Source organism: Aegilops tauschii, chromosome 4 (genome assembly GCF_002575655.3).
Source record: "Aegilops tauschii subsp. strangulata cultivar AL8/78 chromosome 4, Aet v6.0, whole genome shotgun sequence".
Taxonomy (NCBI): domain Eukaryota; kingdom Viridiplantae; phylum Streptophyta; class Magnoliopsida; order Poales; family Poaceae; genus Aegilops; species Aegilops tauschii.
The window spans coordinates 49,950,157-49,971,600 of NC_053038.3; the positions used below are offsets into that span (position 1 = coordinate 49,950,157).

Genomic DNA, 21,444 nt, shown 5'->3' on the forward strand with positions numbered 1-21,444 from the left:
GAAAACTTTCCACATTTTTTTTGAGAAACATAAAACATTCCACGTGTTTGATTATAAATATTCTTGATGATTTTCTGGGAAAACGAAAAAACAGAATCAAAGTAAAACCCGCGCGGAAAACCACACAAGCACTCCCGTTACAAACGGTGCGCAGACGCTGAACTGGGCCGGCCCAGCCACGCCCGTTTCTTAAAAAAAGGGTATAGGATCGCCCTTAAATTGGTACTCGTATTGGTATCATATTCCCCACAAGATAAAATAAACGAAACGTGCTCCCCCGTGAGCCGAAACCCTAATTTCTTCCGATCCCCGAGTTGCGGCGTGATGGCGGCGTCGACGGAACGTCAATGCCAATCCGGGTGGCCTAACCTACGGAGAGGTCTCCTGCGCAAAGTCCTCTCCCGGCTCCCGTCCCTCGCCGACCGCGTCCGCCTCCGCCTCCGCGCCGTCTGCCGCCCATGGCGCACGCGCGCCACGCTCCAGCCTCCGCCCCGTCGCCCGCTCCCCTGGCTCGCCCTCCCGGGCGGCACCGTCTTGGACTTCGCCAACAAGAACACGCACCGTCTGCGTATTCCAGACGACGACGGCGGCCCCTGCTACAGCGCCGGCGACAATATGTTCTTCCTCCACCACAACGACGGGCGGTGCTTCGTGGTCAACGGATTCTCCGGCGCCGCGACGCCTCTCCCCGAGCTGGCTGCTCTCCTGCAGTCTCACATGGTAAATCCCTGCGACGAGAAGAAGTCTGACAAGTTGGATCGCAAGTCGTATGACAATATGAAGATCAAGAAGGTGGTTATGTCCTCCGTGGCATCCTTACCGAATCATCATCGCGTTGTGGCCGTTCTAGCCAGTAACTGCTCTAAATCCAGAGTCTTTATTTCTACATGCCGATCGGCCGGCGAGATCAACTCGTGCCTTGTGATGCGGGAGAAATCCACCATCCTCGACATCGCCTTTTTTCAAGGGAAGATGTACGCTAATGTTCACATGTTCCAGGAGCTTGTCGCCGTCGATCTCAGAGATGGCTGCCTCGATAAGCCAACGCCGCCCGGCGTCGAACCCCAAGTGAAGGCATACACATCATGGATATGGCCCCCTGACCTACTACCGGATATGTATCTTAAGGATCTTTTCGACGACCCTAAGTCAGACGAGAAAGTCGAGCAATATCTAGTGGAATCCAATGGCAAGCTGCTGATGGTGAGGAGACGTTTCCTCCGAACTGGCCATAACAAATTGACTTGTCGGTTCCAGGTGTTCGAGGCGGACCTCAGGGACGGTCCCCGTCTTGGCCAGTGGAAGAAGGCCCGCAGTCTCCAGGGCCGGGCGCTCTTTGTGGGCACGCCGTGCTCCAAGTCTTTTCGTGCTTGTGATGTTGATGGAGCTCAAGGAGATTGTATCTACTTCTTGGTCGATCATGGCAATCCCCTTCGCCACTCTGCCGTCTACAACATGGTAAACAAGACGATCATGCCTTTGATACCGGTGTCAGTGTGGCGGAGTGTAAAGCTAACATGGGATAGCCAGCGGTTTCCGGCATGGTTTTTTCCGGTTGAAGTTTAGTTCTGTACAAGAAGTTGTCGTGCGATTTGCCGTGCCGTTGGATCTGGACGCATCTGAGTCATAGTTATTGTTTAACCCGTTGTTGATATTTGCTTATTGTACTTCGACTTTTTGGTGGGTTGATAATGTAGACCAAAACACTGTGTACCTCGACTCTGCTTATTGTTCTTTGCTCATTGTGTTCTGTTCGGTTTGTTTAGTGGTTCTGTCCATTTGTTTAATCTTTTTTAGTAGCAGAACATAGTAACTTTGATTATCTACAACATATTTGTTTGAAGCAAAAGATAGAAACTCAACGAAAAATGAAGCTACTAGATCTGCCGTTGTGTGATTGTTGCTATAATTTTGCTGTTGTTAAGTGCGAGTCATGATGATGAGCATAAACACCAGAGCAACATTGATGGTAACTGTAGAACTATGAAAAAATGTTGCAAGCAAGGTTTACCCTGATCAGACAATGTGATTTGTTGTTTCACAACATCAGTCAAGCATTAGTATTGTAATAACATAGGAACTGCAGCGGTATGTACGGCAAGCAAACATCTATCTAGCCAGCATATTTGTGAGATACAGTCATTTTGTTATTCTAGTAGAATACCATGCCAACTTTCATGGAATTTATATCATTGGCAAGTTTGAGACAATGATCAGGGCCAACGCTTCTGCATATACCTACACATACTAGCTAGTTTAATGCCCGTGTGTTGCCACAGGCCGACAATGCATCTATCACGAGCCCCTCAACTTCAGCTCCTCCTTCATTGCATTATTGCTTCGCTATGTTGTCACCCTGGAGCAAATATACGTCGTGTTTTTTCCCAGTCTACCATATTGCCATAGTCAGTCCCATCATCCCTAACCTATGGACTAACAAATGAATATATCACAAGCTGCTTGGCTTCAACTCTACATTGCCACCCAACTCCAAACTTGCATATGTTTTCTCCAAGTTCACCAAATTGCCATAGGCATTCCCATCAATCCCTAACTTTGAATGTCTTGCAACATTTGTCAAAAAGTATCGCGAGATTTCGTCTTGACCGCGAGCATATGGACATTTACCGTCTGAAAACAGGGCAGGCCGCCGTGGCGCGGACGGGGCTTGGTGGCAACGGCATCGTCGGCCGATCGTCTGTACACGGCGTGAGTGGAGCCGATCCTGCCGATTTCGGTGAGGTCCCGACCTATCTGCCCGATTCCGCGAGGATTGTTTCATTAATCTGTTATTCCGTACTCACTCAAATGTTGCTCAACGACAAGCTGGTGAAGCTTAAATATCACGCGCTGCAGGCCTCGAGACGTTTTGTGCTGAACCTGTTTCCGGATGGGTACTCGGTCGGTGGGCTCGACAAGGTCTCGATGCGAATCGCACTGACCGCTGCTGCTACTGTTTGTTTGTTTGTTTGTTTGTTATTACTTGATGATGCTCAGTTGCTCATGATGGAATCTGGTTTTTTCAGTACAAGGAATGCTTGTGTTTCTGATTGGTGATGATCCAGAGGGGAAGCCCTATACTAGGGCGTCGAGAGCTTTGCTTTCTGTGAGTATGGTGCTTGTTTCCACAATGTCAGGGGGGAGAGGGTGGGGTGGTGGTGATTAATCATGAGTCGGTTTTCGAGTTACAGAGTTAACAGCAAGAAGGTAAAAAAGGAGTAAGCACTTTCCCTTGGGAGTGGGTGCTAGATTTTGCAGTCCATTCCAGTGCAACATAATTATGGGCGCCGGGGGCAAACACACCAGTCTCCAGACTATGGGAATTTTGACTGTCGCAATTTGTTACCCACACTATTCCCTTTTGCTGATGAGACCAGAGTATAGTATTATTATGCATACATTTCATAGAGCCACTGCACATTTTATATTTGTGGGAGTGTACATTTTATTTCTTTCATGTTATATTCTATCTTTGGGGGAACCAGATAGCTTTGGTTGCATGTTTACTCCCAGAAAGGAATATTTCTATTCAGAGCATCCTTAACAAGTTATGTTGTCCTGATGGCTTGCTTATTTCTGTTACAGTTTCTTGTAGTGCATCATCTGTGGATTTTATACTTTATAAATGTATTTTTACAGGATATTGAGTATGGCTGCCTGCCTAAAGATATCCTGCATGGTATCCCTTGCAAATGCCAAAACGGAATTATTGTTTGTGAGGTTAGCTAAAGTCATATTTTCCAACTTTAATGTATGTATTATCTCTGCTGATGTGGGCTTTCTTTACATTGTGATGTACCTAGGTGCGGGACTACAGGTCCTTCCTGTCGAGTGGGGGTGATTCTTCAGAATACGACTTCCCCAAATTGAACAGGATTGCTCTTAGATTGGGCACTGAATGTGTTGTCAATGATCTTTCCTTGATTGCGGACGCTTTGTGGACTTATCATGAGCAATTGATCAGCACTTCTGTAAACCTGGAAAGGCAAGGTTTAACTGTCATCTACTACTTCCGAAATCCCACCTGATTTATTTTTCTTATGCATATTTCAGATTGCCGAGTCGACCATCATTAATTCCTTGCAACCCAGGCTTAATTTTGACCATAAGTCATGCCTTGAAAAGCTTTGCAACCCTGTTAAGAAGGTACCCCTATTTTCAGTTCCTGGATCCTACTCAAATCTTTTGTTAACTTTAGAAAGTACTGCAATTTAACTTGCGCTTTTGTGCCAAATTGTATGCAAATAGATCGATTTAGGTCTATAGGGTGGACATCGAATGAAAGATACATCTCTTCTCAATACTTCTCCTGGCCCTCCTGAAAAATGCAAGCCCAAGGAATGCGACACCTGTGAAGGTGCAGCAGTATGCCCCACAAGTTGACAATGCAAAATCAACTGTAGTGTCTGATCCTGAAGATACTACACAATGCTCTTCTACCATTATCAACAATTCTGCCTAATGTGATAGAGAACAAAGTGCATCAAGTACTCCTGCTTCTGCTAATTTTCTTCAGAATCATGATCAGCAGGCGGACTTAGCTATCATGAAGGTTGATCATAAAAAGGTATGATTGCTAACAGAGACAATTTTACCACAAAAGAGAAAGGAGTGCTCGAATCTTCTACATGAAAGGCTGTTTTCAGACAAAAGTGTAAGGTTGTGTTCCCAAAGTTCCAATGACCAGTTTCAAAGGTTAGTGGGCGCTTCAAATAAAGGTCTTATGCTAGGATCTCCAAAAGAACCGTCGATTGAGGACAAAGTAGATCAAACAATAGGAAACAAGGACATGGAAGTACATCAACAGAAGTCCTTCTCAACTCCTTCCTTGAACATAAAGGATCCATGTTCAGAAAAATTCGCCGAAAAGGTTAACAGGGGTCTCGGAAAGAACTGCCAGTTGAGGTTATGGTTGATCAGACCATGGGCAAAAGAATATGAGATTACAGGAACAGAAGTCCTTCTCAGTTATACCAACAAATCACCCACTTCCTTCCTTCAACAGAAATGGTCCATGTTTAGAAGAGTTCCCTGAAAAGGTTTAAAGCTGGGATCTCGAAAAGAGCTTCCTTCAACAAATCACCTCTGTAACCTCCTGCAATGCAAGTTCAAGAAATGCAGATGCCAAACCTCACGAGGATACAGCTTCTACGGAGCCCCAGCCTACTACTTCAAAGATAAAAGTATGATGAACTTCTACCATTTCTCTGAACCAGCAAATCGATTTCGAAGGGAACAGGCAGAAACAAGCTGATATTCTGGTCAGGCGTTCGTGTGAGGACAGAAGCTCAATAGAGCCAGATGTTACTGATGGTACTAGCAGTCAATTTGGTATTTCTTCAGATGTTGTGCATTGGACACCCTTTATATGACATTTAACCTAACAGAAAAGATTCTATCAGAGGTCAACCTGACCACCCAGAGGTGTTGCTTTGTACAACTTCACTCTCTGCACTTTTCATTTTAAGTTGGATTTTTTTTCCGTGCAACTGGCGCCAGAATTATAGAAGTTCTTTACAAAAAAAAATCTTGTCCATTATTCTTTGTGTAGGCATGCACCAAATGGAAATGCTGCTAAAATTGATGGTTGAAACATTGACGCCATTGAATTCCTGCTCACCATCTTGTTTCGTTCGGTATGATAGTGCTGAGGGAAGTCCATACACGTGGGAATAGGCCATTTCATGCTGTCCGACTCGGAGAATGAAACATACTCGAAATATTAGATGCCTTGTTTTTCACCATGTACAGTATTTCTGTAGAGGTGGGTTTATTTCTTCTTGTGCACGAATAATCTTATTTTGTGCAAGTTCTACTTCTTGTTCTAAAACATCACATGGCAGGTATAGTTGATCAATATCATTACTTACTTCGCCTTTTTGAGTCTGAATCACCAGATGAGTGTTTTCACATCGCTACTCTTCCCACTTCTGTGAGTACTATTTTAATTCACTTTTACAATGCAAAAACAATAGTATAATACCTCCTCATATCTGTCTCCTCCATAGTATGCTTTTGCAGGATCAAGCAAAAAAGTTTGTCGATCAATTCATTCTTCTGGTAAATAAGCATTGTCTTCCAAGGCATTCATTGTTTTGACAAGAAATTGAACCTTTCTGTCTTTGTCCGGTTAAAAAAAACATTCTGTCTGTGGCCACTTGCCGTTAGGCACTGACAAGCAAGGTTTTTGAGTCGTGACTTGGCGAGTCGCCGCGAGCCCTGCGGCTCGGCGTATAGTCGACGAAAGTCGCTGTATAGTCGTTGTATAGTCGCGAGTCGCCCTGATTTTTGGAAAACGACTTGGCGATTAGTCGGCGACTATACAGCGACTAATCAGCGACTCAAAAACCATGCTGACAAGCTGTTGAAATATGTTTAAATATCAGTTTTGTTTATTATTTCCCGATTGTGCATATTAAACTAGATTTATGCATGTGTAGCAGAATGTTTAGAGTACATGCATGACACTACATCTACTTCATCAAGATTATGTGGTCAAACTTAGGCAATGACATAATATTTGTACAGACTACAAATTGTATGTATTTTTTATTTAGCCACCTCCAGCTTGAGTATGGTCACATTATTGATCACACTAAAACTGCTTTATAATAAAACAGGTGGAAAGTTTTCTTCAAAAAGTGTGATTTATCTCTAAAAATATGAACATCTCTAGGAAAATTATGAACAAGTTAAAAAAATGCATGAACGCTTCTATAAAAAAGTATAAATGATTTATTAAAATATGTGAACAAATTTGTGGAAATGCGTGAAAGCTTTTTAAAAGGCACATGGACATTTTATGAAGACTGCATATCCAAATTTATAAAATGTTCGTAAATTTTAAAGTGTTCCAAAACTTAATAAATTCATTAATTGAATATTTATTCATGAATTATAAGAAACATTAATACATTCTAAAAAAAAACTTCCTAACTCATGCATTGGCCGGTGAGGCGTTTGATTGTAACAGAACTAATATGCTGATTAGAAGATCACGTGTATACACATGACCCCTAATTTAAAGTTTCCTCCAACATTTTGAATATTATCAAAATTCTTTTACTTCTTGGTTTGCGGCAGGATCGCGCGTGTAATTCGAAAAAAGGCGAGCCATGCGTGCCGTGAATATTGGAGGCCAAAGTGGTGCGGCCCGACTCAGGTGTTGTGCGTTGGATGCGAGCGACCTGCTCTGATGCGATCATATCGGGACGCCCCGGTCGAGAGAAACTACGAGGACCGGTTCAGCATGGAGAAAAATAGGCAGGTAAAAACCATCAATGTGCCATGCCAGGTGGACCTGCCCATCAAAACGCTCACAAAATTTAAAATAGGGTAAATTGTGGTAGAACTTTTGCTAAATGGGATAAAACAGATGAAATCTTGCTAAATAGGGTAATTAGTGTCAAAAATGTCAAAGTAGGGGGTAAAAAACAGAATTCACTCAATAAAAAGTGATAAATGTAAAGATAAATAAGAAAACAAATGAAAAAATAGAACAAACTGAATGAAACCAAACAAAAAAACTTACAAATGAGAGGACGGACAGAACACCCCCAAACGGTAACAAAACATAGGAAGAGTGGTCAGTGGAAGCTGGAAAAGAGAGATCATTTCTAGCTCCAGGAAAAAAATCTAACTTCAACCATACCCATTCTAGTGTTAACTTGTGTATTTTTGTACCACTTGTAACGTTATATTGGCATGTTGTAACGATCCTAGATTGTAGGATCTGAGGGCCTGCGTGCCACATCTCTCGGGACTCTCTCTCCCTCTCTATGTATACCCTGATGTGTAACAGAATCAATCAAGGGAATTTTGCATGATCACTTCCCAATTTGGTATCAGTCGCAAGGACTCTCTCCATGGCTGCGGACGACACCTCCTCCTCCTCCTCCGCCACCACGAGCTCGGCCACGTCGCCGGGCACCCTCTCCTCCTCCTCCTCGGCGCCTGCCGCCGGCACCTCCCCGGCCACCGCCTCGACCACCCCTCCCTTCGTCTTCGGCACGTCCCCCAACCTCTTCAGCGGCTCCTCCCCTGCCACGGCTTCTCAGTTCGCCCCTCTCTTCACCACCGCCGGCTCCCCCCTTGCGCCACCGCCGGCCCCCGCCGCTCCACATCCCATTTTCCGTGATCACATCACGAACCACATTAAGTTCCTCCATCCTGCCGATCACAATTATCATAAGTGGAAGACTTTCTTCCTGATGGTCCTGGTTCGCTACGGCGTCTCCTACCTCCTCGACCACCCTCCACCTCCCAATGCTCCGTCCCAATACCTTGAGCTCGACGCCCACATCGTTATGTGGATCTATGCCACTCTCTCAGACACCATGTGTGACCACGTTGTTGGAGCCACCACCACCTACGCCCTCTGGCACAAGATCAAAGATTTCTTCCTCGCCAATCGCGACGCCCGCTTCATGATCCTCAACCGCCAATACCGCAACCTCAAGCAGGGTGATCTATCGGTGTCGGAGTACGCCCGCCGTCTCAAACTCCTCACCGACGCCCTCGCTGACATCGACCACGTCGTCACCGAGGTGGATCTCACCACGCAATTTCTTCACGGCCTCGACAAGCGGCTCGACACACTAGTGCAGAACCGGGCTTTAGCGCCGGTTCGTAAGGGCCTTTAGTGCCGGTTCTGCAACCGGCACTAAAGAGTGGAGACTAAAGGCCCCCCCCCCTTTACTACCGGTTCGGCACGAACCGACGCTAAAGTGCCACCACGTGGCACGAGCCAGGCCCGGGTGCTGGTAGACCATTAGTACCGGTTGGTAACACCAACCGGTACTAAATGTTTGGGGGGGTTTTGGTTTTAATTTTTATTTTCCCATTAATTTTGTGTTTTCCATTTAATTCTTTTTTGTTTGCTGGTATTTTACGATACTACATATTGTACACGTTATGCATATATATAAATAGATTTTCTCGTAGAACCGATCATATATATATATAATCGAATGTCTCACAACCATCATTAATTATTCACACATACACATGTATATATATACAATTTCTCCTACATGTTGCCTTGGTGCCTTCGGAGCACGATGACAAGTGGTTCATGGGGGCGGTAGCGGGTAATAGTATTCTCCTTTGGGATCTATGACCTGGTCGAGCAAAAATCCCGCTATTTCCTCTTGAAGTGCTCGTATGCGCTCTGTTGGTAGGAGCTGGTCCCGCACCTCTTTGAACTGTTAAGAAGGAGATCAATATGCATGTGTATTAGTTGTGTGACTAGATATCGACAATCATGTAAGATTTGTGAATAGTGTTCTGGCAAACGTACCCAGCCCTGTCTATCAGATCTGCTCCTTTCGGACGTCATCATGCGAATGTTCTCGCACGTAGTATGCACACACTTCAGTCCCCGGCGCCTGCTTCAGGGCCTTTACGAGAATAGAATTTAATCAGATAATTATTAATCAAGCATGTTAATTTATTAATGGTATTGAAACAAGAATTAAAGAGATGGTAGCTAGCTAGCTAGTACTACTTAATTACTTACCTTGGGTCGATACCAACATAGCTTTTGTCGCCATTTTCCTGGAGTCACCATGATGTACTTTGCCCAAGCCCTGCCCGCCGGCAAAGAAAATTAATAAAGGGGTTATTAAAAATAATTTATATCAGGAAATGAAGAACTAAATAGGCCGAGATATAGTTAATAATGATTGAAATAACCTGTCGACTATCCCCTTCACCATGCTGTTGTCACTATCTTTTTTAAGTAGTGAGTCCAGTACTTCAACTTTTCCTTCGTCAACTTTAATGTCTAACAAGATCCAATGGAAGCTGCATGCGCATACGTTTGCATGTATAAATTAAGCGGGCATGTGCATAACACTAATCAACTATAACCCTAAACCCTGTACACTTATTAACATCTAGCTAGTAAGCAAAAACAGAATTTGTAGTACAAGACAGTGTGACTCACTCGAAGTTGTAAGGAAGTAGTATATCTTCATTGCTATTGAGGCGCTTCAAGAACTCTACCATGTTTTTCTCTACATCTTGTCTACACCATTCCAATTTTCATGTGTATTCATTAACGGTATTTGGGTCAATGAACCCAATGCCATAGCGTCCAGCTTTTTTCATTTCATACATCTTCATCCTGCATAATACCACAGAAAAGAATATATAGTGAGGATATATATAATTACAGGTAATTAATGATCAATCAATGAGCACTAGAGCTAGCTTGAGACTTAAATTACAGAAAGAAATCACTTACAGACAATAGCAACTGACGATAGATTTGTCGAGTACATCTTGATTGAATAACTGAAATAGTTCTGAATACTCAACGGACAGAGCTTTCTTATTGAAGTAATGATCTTCCTCGACTTGCACCATGAGGGACACTCGATTGGAATTCTTGGTAATTTTCATGTACCAATCATGCAATTCATACATTCTCGTTGGGAGGTTCTTGACCTCCTCGGGCTCGACCAAAGGTTGGCCCCGGACATATTTTCGTTTTATTTCCTCCTCTCTAAGCGGAGACATGGGCGCGATATCGAGGAGTTGTCCAACAGTGATGTTGAGCATTTCAGCCTGCATTATATGCTCCTTGGTTATTACCACATCGCCCAGCTCGGGAACGTAAACGGTTTGCCCACAATAATATTGGGCGCGCGTACTCTCATGTGTTGTTGGGACAACAAGCGGGGGGGGGGGGGTCGATTGCGCCGCCTGTTCTCCCAGCTGGGGAACGGTTTTCCCGCATTTTTTGACAGCTGCTTGTTGGCTCGAGCTCGAGCTCGCTTCTTTCTGTAGTCGTGCTCGATGTGCCTTCCTGATTTGGCGCTCATGGTCTAAGTCAACAGGCTTGGGAGCTGGTGGTCTAGCCATACGAATGAAGTGGTCAATCTTTTCCTCAGGCACTTTCTCCCTCGGCGGCGTTGCCGGTTTTGGTCGAAAATGAGCGTCCACTTCGGCCCGCACTATTGCATCGTTTTGCTCCTCGGTCATGTCGTAAGGCCTCTGAGGAAGAGGAGCGAGGCTGCTTGGACCATATTTATATCGCTTGTCTCCGCCTGTACTTTCTGTACTACCTCGACTCGTACCGCTACGCACCATAGCTGCGGCGTGTCTCTTCTGCGATTGCTTAGGCGGCGGAGACGGCTGATGTGGCTTAGTTGGAGCAGGAGGAGTGGCCTGACGCTGTGCCGGACTTGAAGCAGGAGGTGTGGCCTGACACGGTGTCGGACTTGAAGCAGGAGGTGTGGCCTGACACTGTGCCGGACTTGAAGCAGGAGGTGTGGCCTGACATGGTGTCAGACTTGAAACAGGAGGAGTGGCCCGACGCTGTGCCGGACTTGAAGCAGGAGTCTGCTCACGCGTTCGTGGACTTGGAGGAGCGGGAGTCTGCTGACACGGTGGCGGACTTCGAGGAGGAGTCGGCAGACGCGGTGTCGGTGGACTTCGAAAGATGATGCAATCCTTTCTTCATAGGATGATACGATGTATGGCCTCTCCCAGTGTGTGCTCGTCGTCATCTCCAGGAATGTCAAGATCTAGCCCCGAATATGGGTCCACCACCTCATCAACCAAGACACGAGCATAGCCCTCTGGAATCGGGGCGCAATGGAAGGTTGCTTCGGGGGTAATTGTAAAAGCAACGGCGTCCGCCACCTTCATGGATATGTTCTTCATTTTGAAGTGTAGCTCACAGTTAGTGTTCTCTATGATGTCATCCACAGGGTATGTATCCAGCAGTGCGTCGCCCGGGGCGGAACCAACGCTGCTTCTCGGCATGGATGGGACGGTGCTATCCAATGCTGGATGATCATCCGCTTGCTGCTGCCGCTGCTGAGACCCCCTTTCCTGGCTAAGTGAGTGATCTGCTGCTGCTGCTGCTGTAATTTGAGTGCCAAGTCCGCGTGCCTTGCTTCTAGGCCTGGAAGGCGTTCCACGTCCTGCTTCCTCTGCTCCTCCTCCAGCTTCCTCTTCTTCTCCTCCTCCATCTTCTTTCTTGCACGGGTCCTGCAGTCGTCGTTCCATTCCGAAAAGCCCTCATACCAGGGAATAACGCCCTTGCCTCGTGTTCTTCCCGGGTGTTCAGGATTTCCCAGGGCGCGCGTAAGCTCGTCGTTCTCTCTGTTGGGCGTGAACACCCCCTTTCGAGCATCTTCTATTGCGTCAAGTAACTTTTGTTCTGCTCCTTTTAGACCTGCCTTCTTCGAAACCAGGCATGTCTTCGGGTCCAACGCCCCCCATGCGCATAGAACCAAGTTCTGCACCTGGGGGGGGGGGCAGCTCCTAGTAACCGGAGTGACCCCTGCATCCTCCATCTCTTGCTCAGACTTATCCCACTTAGGCATTGCCACCGCGTTGCCACCGCGTAGCCACCTGGACCCAGCCTATGGAACTGCGTCTTTTTTGCGGCATTGGCCTTGTTTTTTCTCGACCGTTCCTTAGATAATTCTGATTCCTTGAATTTCACGAAAGCGGGCCAGTGTTCTCTTTGCTTCTCCAGTGTTCCCTTGAATTCTGGAGTCTTCCTTTCTGCAGCGAGGTAGTTGGCCCATACAGTTTTCTTGTGGGTGTTGAATGCAATTGCCATCTTCTTAAGAGCAGCGTCCTTGACTTTCTGCACATCTGCATCAGTGAAATAATCTGGTAGGGTGAAATGTTCCATCAGAGATTCCCAAAGCTTTTGTTTTGCTCTGTCGTCGACCCAAGTAACATCTGGGCGTTTAGTTTTTGGCTCTTTCCATTCTTGAATGGAGATCGGGAGTTGGTCCTTCACAAGAACTCCGCACTGACGAATGAACTTGTTCGCAATGTTCTTAGGCGTGAGGGGTTCGCCACTAGCTTTGATGGAATCGATGTTGTACTTTACACCCTCCTTCAACTTTTTGCCCGGGCCGCGCTTTGTCCTACTATCTGTAGAAGCATATTTGCTCGATCCGGAGGGTTGAAAGAAGAAAGATCGATTCGTTAATATATCTTCAAATAAAAAAACATGTGATGATCACTAGATGCCTGCTTATATAAATATACCTTGCCGGTAGTCTTTGTTATTTCAAGATCAACATTGTATTCGTCATCATAATCATTGTCTGCATCATCATAATCATAATCATAGTTCATGACTTCATCAGCTCGGTCGTCGAGATCGAATATCTTATCATCACCCTCCCCGGTATTGTTCAGATATTGGGAGCCGCCATTTGCTTCATTCAGATCATCTGGCCTGCTAGGGCTGCGTATGATCTCGAACAGGGCCTCTTCTCCCTCTCTGCCGGTATTGTCCGCCATAGCTTTTATTTAACTAATACAGAAGAAATATAAAACAATTTAGTATTCAAATTACAATGCATGGATGCAATCAATAAGGAAAAACTGAATCATATAATACATAATATGCATCGTCTCGAATAATATTAACGAATCCAGCCCGGCGGAGCCCAATCCCGGACATGGGTCAGCCGGACGTCGTCGCGAACGGGTCGACGGCGAGGATGCGGGCCGGGCATCGTCGAGAACAAATACTATATGCCCGCAAAAAGTAACATTTTTTAAATGATTGTATTGTGATAACTAAAATTCTATATGCAAATTCTAACAATTTGACATTAATCTAATTCATCTAACTAAAACTAATTCTAAAATTTCTAACATTTCTATATATATAACTAACATTTCTAATATTTCTATAACTAAAAAACAGAAAAATTGCTAACATTTCTATAACTTAAAAACAGAAAAATTTATAACATTTCTATATAACTAACATTTCTAATATTTTTATAACTAAAAAACAGAAAAATTTATAACATTTCTATAAATATTTCTATAACTAAAAAACAGAAAAATTTCTAACATTTCTATAATATTTCTATAACTAAAAAACAGAAAAATTTCTAACATTTCTATAAATATTTCTATAACTAATTTGTGTGTGGACATGGCGGCCGGGGCAGGCGCTCACCGGCGAGGCGAGGCGACGGGGGGCGGCGATGACGCGGATGGCGACGATGGGGACGGGGACGGGGCGGCGACGACGGGGACGGGGACGGCCGGGGCGGGGACGACGGCGACGGGGGCGTCGACGAGGGGTGGCGACGGGGGCAGCGATGGGGGCGGCGACGGGGGGCGGCGGGCGACGGGGCAGAGGAGAAGAAGCAGATGAAAACTGACAAAATTTGCAAGTCCTACTTATATAGGATGGCCACCAACCGGTACTAAATGTCACATTTGGCCAACCCAAGCGGCGGGAAGCGCACACCTTTAGTACCGGGTGGTGGCACCAACCGGTACTACACCCAGTACTAAAGGGGTGCGGTGGCGCAGGTGCGGTGCGGGCAGGTTTAGTCCCACCTCGCTAGCCGAAGGGCGCCCGCACCTGCTTATAAGCCCCGTCGCGGCAGCTGTCTCGAGCTCCTCTCTATTGGAGGCCTTCTCGGCCTACCTGTTCTGTGCTGCCCTGTGGGCCTATTGGGCCTTTGCGGGCCTGCATCCTAGCCCAACAACAGGTTGGGTTTCTAGTCGTATGCAGGCCGCTTTGGCCCAGTAGGCGGGCTTTTTTATTTTCTTATTTTTTTTCTTTCTTTATTTTTGTTTTATTTATTTTTGATTTGTTTTTTGCTGTATTTAGAGTTTCGTTGTGAATATTTTTGCTTTAGGTACAAAAAAATACAAACTTTCTATTAGTGCCGATAGTTTACAAATTTGAATAGTTTACATTTTGAATTATTTGAAATTTGTGTGAATCACTAGTTTGTGAATAACTTAACTTTGAAAATAGATTTTTCAGTGATTCTTTTTTCTTATGTTTAATATTAGTGTGTTTTATCATTATATTCAATTTGGTAATGCTTAGGTTATTTAAAAAATGAAATGCCTTTGTAACGGATGAGTTTTCGTCCGAAACCCTGATACTTCGAAAGAGATTGTCCATTTTGTACACGAAGTGCATCCAGTTTTTGCGGTAACCCTCTCTACTTTTTTGCACATGCTATGTGGGTGAAATTATGATACCATGCCAACTTTCAACCTTTTCTGAGTTCATTTGAAATGCTTTTCAATTTCAGGGTCATTTAGCTGAAAAAATCAGTAAATGCATGAAAGAATTTGTTTGCACATAAAATTTCTTCGCGTTTCAAATGCCAAAACACATAACTACCCTAACTATTACAGAGATTCCCTCCTGGGTGTGAAACACAGAAGAAAGTGATGATAGTGAAGCCGATCACTTCCCAGATCTTTGGGTGTGAAACTTTTTCTTCGCGTGTGTCCCTTTGCGCCGTAGCCATGAAAAATCTTCATCATTTAACTGGATGCTCGGGTCAATATTCACTGTGAATGGAGCAATTTCATCAAACTTTTCATAATCTTCTGACATGTCTGTCTTGTCATCCAGTCCCACGATGTTTCTCTTCCCAGAAAGAACTATGTGGCGCTTTGGCTCATCGTATGATGCATTCGCTTCCTTATCTTTTCTTTTTCTCGGCTTGGTAGACATATCCTTCACATAGAAAACCTGTGCCATCATTAGCTAGGACAAATGGTTCGTCTGCATACGCAAGATTGTTGAGATCCACTGTTGTCATTCCATATTGCGGGTCTTCCATTACCCCATATCGTGTCATATTGACCCATTTGCACCGAAACAAAGGGACCTTCAAACCACGTCCATAGTCAAGTTCCCATATCTCCTCTATGTAACCATAATATGTTTCCTTTCCTGTCTTGGTTGTTGCATCAAAGCGGACACCACTGTTTTGGTTGGTGCTCTTCTTATCTTGGGCGATCGTGTAAAATGTATTACCATTTATCTCGTACCCTTTGAAAGTCATTATATTCGAAGATGGTAACTGGGACAGCGAGTACAGGTCATCTTCAATAGAGGCGTCATGCATGGTACGTGTCTGCAACCAGCCGGCGAAACTCCTGGTTTGTTCACGTGTAATCCAGTCATCAGACCGCTCCGGGTGTTTGGAGCGTAGAAAATTCTTGTGTTCGTCCATATACGGAGCCACCAAGGCGGAATTCTGTATAACTGTGTAGTGTGCTTCAGTGAGAGAATGTCCGTCCATACATATTTTTTGATTCCCTCCTAGCGTGCCTTTTCCATCCAGTCTGCCCTTATGCCGCGATTCAGGAACACCAATCGGCTTAAGGTCAGGAATAAAGTCAATACAAAACTCAATGACCTCCTCATTTTCATGGCCCTTGGAGATGCTTCCTTCTGGTCTAGCACGGTTATGAACGTATTTCTTTAAGACTCCCACGAACCTCTCAAAGGGGAACATATTGTGTAGAAATACATGACCCAAAACGTTAATCTCTTCGCATAGGTGAACTAGGACGTGCGTCATGATGTTGAAGAAGGATGGTGGGAACACCAACTCGAAACTGACAAGACATTGCACCAAATCATTCTCTAACCTTGGTATGATTTCTGGATCGATTACCTTCTGAGAGATTGCATTGAGGAATGCACATAGCTTCACAATGGCTAATCGAACGTTATCCGGTAGAAGCCCCCTCAATGCAACCGGAAGCAATTGCGTCATAATCACGTGGCAGTCATGAGACTTTAGTTCTGGAACTTTTTCTATGCCATGTTTATTATTCCCTTTATATTCGACGAGAAGCCAGACGGTACCTTAATACTGAGCAGGCATTCAAAGAAGATTTCCTTCTCTTCTTTGGTAAGAGCGTAGCTGGCATGACCCTGATATATGCCGTCTTTTCCATGCATACGTTGCTGGTCCTCCCGTGCCTCAGGTGTATCTTTTGTCTTCCCATACACACCCAAGAAGCCAAGCAGGGTCACGCAAAGATTCTTCGTCACGTGCATCACGTCGATTGCAGAGCGGACCTCTAGATTTTTCCAATAGGGCAGGTCCCAAAATATAGATTTCTTCTTCCACATGGGTGCGCGTCCGTCAGCGTCATTCGGAACAGGTTGTCCGCCAGGACCCTTTCCAAAGACTACCTTCAAATCCTTGACCATATCATGTACATCAGCACCAGTACGGTGGCGAGGCTTCGTCCGGTGATCCACCTCACCTTTGAAATGCTTGCCTTTCTTTCTTACGGGATGCCTGCTCGGAAGAAATCGACGATGTCCCAGGTACACATTCTTCCTACAGTTGTCCAAATATATACTGTCGGTATCATCCAAACAGTGCGTGAATGCGCGGTATCCCTTGTTTGTCTGTCCTGAAAGGTTACTGAGAGCAGGCCAATCATTGATGGTCACGAACAGCAAGGCCTTTAGGTCAAATTCTTCCCCCATGTGCTCATCCCACGCACGTACACCTGTTCCATTCCACAGCTGTAAGAGTTCTTCAACTAATGGCCTTAGGTACACATCAATGTCGTTGTCGGGTTGCTTAGGGCCTTGGATGAGCACTGGCATCATAATGAACTTCCGCTTCATGCACAACCAAGGAGGAAGGTTATACAAACATAGAGTCACAGGCCAGGTGCTATGGTTGCTGCTCTGCTCCCCAAAAGGATTAATGCCATCTGCGCTTAGACCAAACCATACGTTCCTTGCGTCATCTGCAAACTCCTTCCCGTACTTTCTCTCATTTTTTCTCCACTGCGACCCGTCAGCGGGTACTCTCAACTTTCCATCTTTCTTACAGTCTTCTCTGTGCCATCGCATCGCCTTGGCATGCTCTTTGTTTTGGAACAAACGTTTCAACGGTGGTATTATAGGAGCATACCACATCACCTTGGCAGGAATCTTCTTCCTGAGGCGCTCGCCCTCGACATCACCAGGGTCATTGCGCCTGATCTTATAGCGCAATGCACCGCATACCGGGCAAGCGTTCAAATCCTCATACTCAACGCGGTAGAGGATGCAGTCATTAGGGCATGCATGTATCTTCTGCACCTCTAACCCTAGAGGGCAGACAGCCTTCTTTGCTTCGTACGTACTCTCGGGCAATTCGTTGTCCTTTGGAAGCATATTCTTTATCATTACCAGCAACTTTCCAAATCCCTTGTCAGATACACCATTCTCTGCCTTCCATTGCAGCAATTCCAGTGTGGTGCCCAACTTTTTCTTGTCAGCTTCGCAATTCGGGTACAACAATTTCTTGTGATCCTCTAACATGCGCTGCAACTTCTTCTTCTCCAAATCACTTGCGCAGTTTCTCTTTGCATCGGCAATGGCCCGACCTAGATCATCAGCGGGCTCATCTGATGCCTCTTCTTCAGCTTCTTCCCGCATTGCCAGCTCAGCTTCTTCCCCCATTGTTGTATCATCGTATTCAGGGAACCCATGGCCAGGATAGCTGTCATCGTCCTCTTCTTCTTCATTGTCTTCCATCATAACCCCTCTTTCTCCGTGCTTGGTCCAAACATTATAGTGGGGCATGAAACCGGAATTAAACAGGTGGACGTGAATGGTTCTTGACGTAGAGTAATTGTGATCATTCTTATAGACTGAACATGGACAAGGCATACAACCATCCGCCTGCTTGTTTGCCTCAGCCGCAAGCAGAAAAGTTTGCACGCCATTAATGAACTCGGGAGAGCATCGGTCATCGTACATCCATTGTCGGCTCATCTTCATTACACAACACCGAATAGACCAAATTAATACAAGTTCATACATAAAGTTCATACAAGACTTAAATGCAACAAACAAATAACTCTCTAACTAAAGAATTTAAATGCAACAACAAATGCGATCAAGATCGCAACTAAGGTAACAATTGATCCAACAGCATAATGATACCAAGCCTCACTATCAATGGCATATTTTCTAATCTTTTTAATCTTCAAGCGCATTTTCTCCATCTTGATCTTGTGATCATCGACGACATCGGCAACATGCAACTCCAATTCCATCTTCTCCCCCTCAATTCTTTTCAATTTTTCTTTCAAATACTCGTTTTCTCTTTCAACTAAATTTAACCTCTCGACAATAGGGTCGGTTGGAATTTCCGGTTCACAAACCTCCTAGACAAAAATATCTATGTCAACTTGATGGGCATTATTTTTCATAAACACGAAATGCAACAACTAGTTTTAAAAGAGAATATACCACATCCGAATCATAACAAGGACGAGGGCCGACGGGGACGGATATCAAAACCATGGCACTATGTATAACAAACAACGTACGGGTAAGATAATTATACGAGTAACTATATATCCAAATCACACAAACATCAATTTGGTAATGTAAAACATTCATGAACAAGAGGCTCACCACAAGGTGGTGCCGGCGACGGAACGGTGCGGGCGATCGACTGTGGTTACGACGGAGATTTAGAAGGCACTAAGTAAACCACACCTACATATGCAAACTAAGTGTTAGTTTTGACCACAAATTGCATATAAATGAAATACTAGCACATATATTTTCTACCAAATTACTAAACTCATAAATTAATCACTATACAAAGCATTGCAAGAGCTAATCTAGCAATGAGAGATGAAAGGACAAAGTTGCTAACCTTTGTGATCATTTGAATGGATGGGGGCCTTCAAATCTTGACAAATTTTGGGCAAAATGTGTGATGAGCTCGAGAGGAAGAGGGGAAGAACAGAGAGGAGAGGGGAAAGGGAAGAACAGAGCGAGCTCGGGTGGACGAAGGGTTTATGTAGGACGACCTTTAGCACCGGTTCGTGCCATGAACCGGTACTAAAGGTGCTGGAGGGGCCCCGGACTGACAACATCCTGCCACCACTCACTTTAGTACCGGTCCGTGGCACGAACCGGTGCTAAAGGTCGGCCACGAATCGGTACTAATGAAAGCGGCTGGCTAGCCGTTGGAACCGGCACTAATGCACACATTAGTGCCGGCTCAAAAGCAAACCAGCACTAATGTGCTTGACATTTTACCCTTTTTCTACTAGTGACACCATCCGCGTCGTCCTCGGCGACCAGGGCCTCCCCTTCGACACCGTCCTCTCTCGCGTTGTCCTTGTGGAGGAGTCGCAGGCACAGCGCACTGCGGAGGAAGGCGCCTCCGCGTTCGCCATGGCGGGCGGCAGCTCTTCAGGCGGTGGTTCCTCGGCCGTCTCCTTTGGCGGTCGCGGCCAAGGCGATCGCGCGGCCGACCGCTCCTATGATCGCGCCCCCGACGCCCCTCATCCGCCGTCCAACTCGTCTCGTCGCGGGCGTGGTGACCGCTCTGGCAACGGTGGTGACTGTGGCCGTGGGCGTGGGCGCGGGCGTGGCCGTGGTCACGGCGACCACTCTGGGCGCGGTCCGCAGGCACCTCAGTTCTCTCCCTTCACGAGGTATTTCGCCCCGTACGGGATGGCTCTCCCGACGCCCCGCCCTGGCTGGATCCCGCCCAACGCCGCCGGCGTTCTTGGGCCCCGACCCGGTGCCCACGCCCAGGCATACCCTGCCTTCACGCCCTCGCCGGTGCCGTCCACTCCGTACTACCAGCCGCCACCACACAGCCCTCATGGGACCACCTCGCCATGCTCAACGCCGCCTTCAGCAACGGCGGCTACGCCACGCCACCGGCTCCCGAGTGGTATCTCGACAATGGCGCGTCCTCGCACGTGACACGCACCCAAGGTAACCTGACCTCGTTGAGTTCTTCATTTTCGCATTTACCTTCTAGCATTGTTATCGGTAATGGGCATCATCTTCCTGTCACTGCCACGGGCTCTACCACACTCTCCCCTCATGATTTTCGTCTCACTGACATTCTTGTCTCCCCAAACGTAGTCACCAGCCTCATCTCTGTTCGTAAATTTACTAAAGATAATTCTTGCTCTATTGAATTTTACCCGTATGGTTTTCTTGTGAAGGATCTTCGCACTCGACGAGTTCTCATGATCTCCGTTAGCAATGGAGATCTCTACCCCTTTGTTGGCAATAAACCGGCGCCGGCGTCCGCTCTCCTCGCCGCCACACCCTCGGACTTGTGGCATCGTCGCCTTGGGCATCCCGGCGTCCACACCTTTTCTTCCCTGTCTAAGCATTTTTCGTTAGATTGTAATAAGGCTCCTCACTCTCCATGTAGCGCTTGCCAACTTGGCCGCCAGCCTCGTTTACCTTTTCCCTCTTCCTTTAGCAAAACTTATGCCCCTTTTGATTTAATACACTGTGATTTATGGACATCACCTGTTGTTAGCTTCTCTGGTTTCCAATACTATCTTGTGGTGCTTGATGATTTTACACATTACTCGTGGACCTTCCCCCTTCACAACAAATCCGAAACTTCCACAGTTCTCCAACGCTTTTTTACATTTATTTACACCCAATTCCACGTAATCATCAAAAGCATGCAGTGTGACAACGGTGGTGAATTTATCAACACATCTCTTCGCGCCTTCTTCTCCTCCAACGACATTGCCTATCACTTCTCTTGCCCCCATACTTCCCCCCAAAATGGCAAAGCGGAACGAATGATTCGCACAACTAATGATGTCATGCGCACCCTTCTTCTTCAAGCCACCCTCACACCACCCTTTTGGGTTGAAGCCCTACAC

At 45.8% G+C, this 21,444-nt stretch overlaps 1 protein-coding gene and 1 long non-coding RNA gene across 2 annotated transcripts; both read left to right on the forward strand.

The window, feature by feature from the left end:
* Positions 1–258: 258 nt before the first annotated feature.
* On the forward strand, positions 259–1,765 carry LOC123493622 (uncharacterized). Its single transcript, XM_045227522.2, has one exon. It carries the CDS (start codon positions 325–327, stop codon positions 1,564–1,566), a length of 1,242 nt encoding a protein of 413 aa, XP_045083457.1. The 5' UTR covers positions 259–324; the 3' UTR covers positions 1,567–1,765.
* A 1,726-nt stretch (positions 1,766–3,491) lies between these two features.
* On the forward strand, positions 3,492–6,657 carry LOC120962390 (uncharacterized). Its single transcript, XR_005753160.3, has 3 exons — positions 3,492–4,146; positions 4,249–5,764; positions 5,844–6,657. It is a non-coding gene; the product is annotated as an uncharacterized lncRNA (long non-coding RNA).
* The last annotated feature ends 14,787 nt before the right edge of the window (positions 6,658–21,444 follow it).

Coding starts and splice junctions, on each gene's coding strand:
- LOC123493622 (XM_045227522.2), top strand. CDS start 325: ATGGCGGCGTCGACGGAACGTCAATGCCAATCCGGGTGGCCTAACCTA.